Source organism: Myodes glareolus, chromosome 4, assembly GCF_982192425.1.
Source record: "Myodes glareolus chromosome 4, mMyoGla1.1, whole genome shotgun sequence".
NCBI lineage: Eukaryota > Metazoa > Chordata > Mammalia > Rodentia > Cricetidae > Myodes > Myodes glareolus.
Window position 1 is genome coordinate 86,822,693 of NC_142029.1, and position 6,776 is coordinate 86,829,468.

The 6,776-nt window shown below is 36.7% G+C and overlaps 1 protein-coding gene across 1 annotated transcript; it reads right to left on the bottom strand.

The window, feature by feature from the left end:
• Nucleotides 1-936: 936 nt before the first annotated feature.
• On the bottom strand, nucleotides 937-1,869 carry LOC125389088 (olfactory receptor 8B3-like). Its single transcript, XM_048417505.3, has one exon. It carries the CDS (start codon nucleotides 1,867-1,869, stop codon nucleotides 937-939), a length of 933 nt encoding a protein of 310 aa, XP_048273462.3.
• Nucleotides 1,870-6,776: the final 4,907 nt, after the last annotated feature.

Below are 6,776 nucleotides of genomic sequence, written 5' to 3' on the forward strand. Positions count from 1 at the left end.
AGAGACTTAATTTTCTCACTGTCTGTCTTCATAGCTCTCAATTTAATGACTTTCTGACACAGTTTCTGTCCCATAGTCCCATAATTACTCTTCTTTAATACTAAGTCCTTAAAACACTCAAATTCTTTCATTTTTAATTTTTCACCTGAACTACAATTCCTACTGCAAAACAAAAATAATAATAAAAAGAAGAATCCAAGATAAAGTAACCACTGCATCAACACTAGAAACATGTGTACTCCACAGACACATCATAATAAAGTTTCAAAGCAGAAATACTCTTCTATTTTTATATTTCCTAAATAATAGCAATATAAATATGCAAAATTACGTGAATAGCATGTTGGAAACCTGGAACTGTTAGTTAATTCTTCACCTTTCAATAATATACTGATTTCAATAAATCAAAACAGCCACATTGACAATTGAAAGATATATATTACTTTCCAATGGAAGATTTAAAGAATAGAACAGAATCAGATGTTTGAATTGCACATTCAAAGACATAATTAAAATGAGATACCTATATACAACCAATAATAACTTCCTAATATTACTTCATTGGCATTTTGAAGATCCATATTAATTTATAAGAGGAAAAATTACGTTTGTATTGAATGAAGGTAATATGTAAGATCTTTTAGCTATATTATGTTTAAATAAGAAATAGAATAGAAATATTGGAAGTGACAAAAATGTAGAAGACAAGCTCTGGAAATATTAAATCAAATACAGAAGATTCAAATTTCTTTTTATTATACAAAAAAACAGCGTAGGATTTACAAATATGCCAAGGTTTTTTCCTTGTTGAAAAACTGAAAAAAGGTAGAATATATTGAAAATAAAAAAGAGATAAGTCATACAGCTGAAACATTGTTCATGAATAGAAATTATTTCTAGGCCCAAAGTAAGAGGAATAAAGACCACCCCATACAATCAAATGTTCCTGCTAATCAAAGTTTTCCTTAAAGCAAGTTTAATAGCTTTGTTCCTCAAGCTATAGATTAATGGATTCATCATAGGAACCACATTAGTGTAAAATACAGAAGCGATTTTACCTTCATTCATAGATCTTGATGAGGAGGGTTTGAAATATGCAAGTGAACTTGACCCAAAGAAGAGAGAAACAGCCAGAATGTGGGAACTGCAGGTGCTGAAGGCTTTGGACCTGCCCTCAGAGGAACTTTTGTGGATGATGATGGAAAGGATGAAACCATAGGAGATAAAGATAGTTGAAACAGAAACAGTGAGGTTGATGTTCGCAACAACAAGAATTACAAGTTCATTGACATATGTGCTTGTGCAGGAGAGCTCGAGCAAAGGAGGAATATCACAGAAGTAGTGGTTGATGGTGTTTGAATCACAGAAGCTCAGTCTCAGCATGCACACAGTGTGAGCTATAGCATTGGAAAGTGCAATAAAGTATGAACCAAACATAAGGTTCAAACATAGTTTAGGAGACATGACAACATTATATATCAATGGATTACAGATGGCCATATAGCGATCATAGGCCATTGAAGTCAAAACATAACACTCAGAAACACCAAAGAACATAAAGAAATAGACTTGGGTCATACATTCCATGTAAGAAATGATTTTCTTCTGTAATATAAAGTTCATTAGCATTTGGGGAGTGTACACAGAACAATAACAGATGTCTATAAAGGACAAATTAAAGAGAAAAAAGTACATAGGAGTGTGCAGGTGAGAATTCATCACAGTCAGAATTATCAAACACAAATTTCCCAACGCAGTGACCAGATACATTGTTAGGAACAGAAAGAACAAGGGTATTTGGAGTCCAGGCTGCTCTGTTAATCCTACCAGATAGAATTCAGTCGCCACAGAGACATTTACTGTGTCCATTCTTCTCTAAGGCAACCAGTAGACACAGAAATAGAGTTGGACTAGAAAATAATCTACACTCTTCATTGGTCCTTTGCTCCACTGAAGTGATTGTTCAGAGTGTTTCTTCTAGGGTGGACTAATGACATAGAATCACCTGGTGCAGCCACAAACAAACCATCTTAAGTTAGAAAATCAATTGATAATAAATTTCATTATGGTTTCTGAAAAAAAATCACAAAATAAAGAATACAATAATACAGACTTTTCCCATCTCCAGCCTTTCCTCAGTAGGGCCCTCCCTCCAACAATAATATTGCATTGAGATGCCTAGGCAGTATATTTTGGTTTCTGTTGCAGGTCCACTTTGCTGTGGTGTGAATGAAATACATGTGCCTAAACTAAAACTAAAAGAAAAAGAGAGAAGCAGGGCAAGAACATTTTCTGTCCTATTGTCACAGAGTCATTAATTTGAAAGGGTTGCATTCTGACCTAGCAGAAGATCCCCAGTGGAGATGCTGCAAGAACAGTTTCCAACAGCTCTTAACACCCTCTGATTTCCCAGATGCTTTTATCACCATGTTTACTTGATTGTCATTTTTCTTAGGAAAAGGAAGAAACTTGCAAAAAAAATCACATATTTAGAGAGACATAATAAAGTGTTTTGATTCAGATGCAGGGGCAGTGGGGATGATCTCAGAAGAGTTGGGGGACAGGAAACTTTAATCGAAATATATTAGGTAAAATAAATCTCTTCAAATAATAAAACAAAAATAAGCAAGTATTCATTTAAAACATGAAGGCAGAGGAAAGAAGAAGCGTTATTAGTATACCTGGAACTCAGAACTCATGAATTTTTAGTCTAAACCTTAGAGCAGTCTTAGTTTCCCATTTACCTGTTTCTCTGGATAAATATTTCAGATTCAAAGGTTTTAGGTTTTTAAACTCAAAGAAGTTATACACAAGACTTAATTTTCCTGTACCAATTTCTGAATTACAGAACATTGTTTGTGATTAAGGCTCTGAACAGTTTCTGTAAGCAGAGAAAGGGCCCTTTACCCTCAGGATGTGTGTGTGTGTGTGTATAAGCAGGCCAGTAGCATGTCTGGTCTCTTCCTTAGGAGAGCATTTTAATCAAAGAAATAACTAAGGAAAATGTATTATGTCCTGGATCATGATTCTAATTTCCCGAGAGACCCATAATTATAATCATCCTTTCCATACACTCTAGAGAATATACTGTCTGCAGTATGTATATTGGGAAAGACTCTTAACTGCCTAATTATCTTGATGTCTGAAGGGCAATCTGAGTTTGGGGATTTTCCCCTCTTGCTTCCTCAATTAAGTGAGAACTGCCCACAGGTGTAGCTGCAGGCTGTCGTGTGTGTGTGAAGTTTTTAGAGTTTGTAATAACTCACCTCTGTGCTATAGCTCCAGAAACATCACAGATAGTATTTTCCAGTTCTTGTTCCTTATTCCCAGCATCCCCCAGTCATCAATTAACAGCATAAAAATTAACCGAATTTATAACCACTTTTTCCCTTTATTTGCGGTGCTACATATCTATATGCAAACATTTGTAAATTAATCCAATCTCAGTAAGACAAATACTATTTTTCCTTTTTGTTGTTACTAGATTTTATATACAAGTATGAAATTTATATTTACATAAGATACAAATATAGAAGATCCAGTTGGGCTAATGAATAAACTTGGGTGCCAATATGAAAGAGATGTGAGCACATATGGAAGAAATATGATAATGAGTCAATGGTTTTATATGAAAATTTTGTTATGCCACAAATTACTACATTAAAATGCAAGTTTTGATATGTAATAATGTGACCTTAAATCATATGTTCTTCAGCATTATATGCAATATTCATATATAAAACGTCTTCAAATGCTTTTATCCAATGTAAACATATTTAGATCTAAATGTATCTAAATATGCTCCCAATTGCATACACATTTGGAGGGAGCATTTCTAATAAAAGCTTAAACATTTTTAACTTATTTAGATATATTCAGAAACTGCATTATTACTTTAAGGTACTGTCTTCAAAATTTGTCCCTTCTGATCCCACTATAAATGCCCCGCAGTGAATGGTGCTGCTTTTCGGTGCACACTAAACACCAAATGCTTGTCCTCTTACACTCACTTAAAGCTCTTCTAGGACTGCACACTTTCCAGCTGTTCCACGCAGAAATAATGATAATTTCTCCTTACATTGATACGTCCCCCGTTGAAATGTATGAGTTCCTTCTTTAAAACATATGAGTCTCAATAGCTATTGAATATCTTTAAAGAAAACTTTATTGACTAAGAGGTACGACCCTCTTAACTTGAAATCACAGAAGCCTATGAGGTTTTTGGGATGTCTGGAGTACCAAACATGTTGTTCAGCCTAAGTGTATTAATGCCTGGTTAGCAATCAAAGTCAACATTGACTTTATGGTGTCAATGTACACATCCTTTCTAGTATAGATAAGCCACCTTGACCAGGTTATGGTTTTCCTACCGTATTTACAAAAGGTCAGGTTTCATGGACCTTTGGAACACTCAGTCTATAATTCCCACCCTTCCCAGTGGGGATGTGTCTGACCTATTATTATAAAGGAAAAAAAGCTTTAATATCTACCTTGGTTTCATTGTGGTTTACAGTAACTTGAGAGAAAAATGTGACACTGAAATATTTTTTTTAAATTTTCTTTATTTGATTTTAGCAAATATACTCATGTGTTCACCATACAAATTACAAAGGCCCAGTCACTCTAAGAGTTTCAAAAGCATCACCTTTCATTATCACTTTATTCCCATTGACAATTATGTGTAAGCAGAATCTGAAGTACAGCTGGATAAATTTACAACAGAACTTTATCATTTCCACAGTTCTCATCCCACGTGATATGTGAAGTATTTAAGAACAATGTTAATAAAATCCTTTGATGGCTGTTTTCTCTTTTTCATTAAGAAGAAGCACATATTTTTTTCTCAAATAATGGAAAACAATTCTAAAACAATCAAGTAAATCCACACTAGAATTGCATTGTTCCATTGTTCATGAGATTTCCTATTTTGCACTGGTAATGAGTCTTTGAAAGTGTAACTTAGAACAGTTGGTCTTTTCTCTACATCCTCAGCTGGAGAGCACAGCATCTCCTTTATTTACCAACATGACAGATATGTCAGGCTCATTAAAGACAATCACAAAAATCTCATTTTGCACCTACATGCAATGTATCATGTTTCTGTTGGAAAAAAATTTTGGTATCTACATACGAACATATCATCATAAATTGCACTGTTACCATGTACTTACTGTAGGTGCAGGACAGCAGTGCGATGAAAAATTTAAGATGCAATTAAGAAATGACAATACTAAATGGCATAAAGACTTCCCATGTTCCTAGATTTTTAGTTTTAATGTCGTGAAACTGGCCATCATAACAAAACAATCTACAGATTCAGTAACATCTGCATCAAAATCCCTCTGCAAAGCTTCATAGAAATTGAAACAAGTAAACAAAGAAGCCTATCCCTCAAACAAAATGGAAATGGAATACTGACTATTAAGTAAAAGTAATAAGAAAGAGGCAGCTCTGTGTGCGCAAGAAATCCAATTAGGTCAAATCAAAATGCCCATCATTTTATTAAACAAGGCTCTCTCTGGTGACGGAGTGCGTGGCGGAAGAGAAAGGAGAGCAGACAGTCTATGGAGACCCGAAAACCACGTGTTTCTCCTCTGGGAGCCCATTTAAATACCCCGTGGGAGTGGTTCTGACCCCTACCTGGGGAGGGTCAGGACCTGGCATGCTGGGATTTGGAGTCCAGACCAAAGCAACTCCAAGGCCTGGGGTCTAGGGGGCTACGCTCCCAACTTAACACTGACACCCATCCACAGATTTCTAGGGGTACTTTATGTTGTGTTCTCTCCCTCTATTTATCTATCTGTCTCTGTGTCTTTGTCTTTCTGTATCTCTCTAAACATACACATACCACAAGCACATAAATAAAATCTAATTGTATTAAAATAAAATTCTTTAAGCTTTCAGCAGCTTCATTGTAATTCTTTTTTTTATATGTTTTATGTTCCTATATGTCTGGTTGTATAAAAATTTTCTTAGTTGAAAGGGGATTTCCAAAGAACAAAGTTAAAGATCTAGTGCATGGTTGGGTAGGTAGAGTCTTTAATTATGTAATTTATATTTTCTGCTTAGTTTTGCCAACTTGATACAAAATAAATCACCAGGGAAGAGAGAACCTCAGTTGAGGGATTGCTTCCATCAGATTGGCATGCAGACTTGAGGTTGGGGGCAATTCCATGGTACATGATCTATGTGGGAAGGTGCAGCTAACTGTAGGAAGCAATACTCTTGGGCAGGTGTAAAGTTTGTAAGGCACCCTGATTAGCCTAGCATTTGCTGGTGGGCGCCTTCCTCGTCCCTCAGGCAGTGGGGCTGGTGCGACCCTGCTCTGTTCTTGTGGATATGTTTCCCGGGAGGGTGGGGGTGGGGAGTAGGGGAAAGGAATCGACCTCCTGGCCGCTTGCCCTTCAGTGACCCCGCGGGCCTTCATCAATGAAACTGCACAGGGCAACCTGAGCTCGCAGAGGGCCTTGACCCAGAGCCCCTAACTGCCAACTGAGAGCTCCATGTCCTTCCCCTAGACCTAGGATATAGCCCAGACAGAGCAGCAGAGACAGGGCAACTTTTTCTCCAAGGGAGACAAAAGAAAAAAGGAGCTGAACAGGTGGGCTACAGGCTGGGCAATAGGTGGCGGAACAATGGCAGGACCTTGAGGCGTGGCAACTTTTTGCAAGGGGACGAGCATAGGCCCTGCCTGCAAGGCCATAAGGAAGGATGAAGATGAGTGGAAAGAATTTTAATAAAAAGAGGTTGATTACAGCAGACTATGAGTTCAGGCA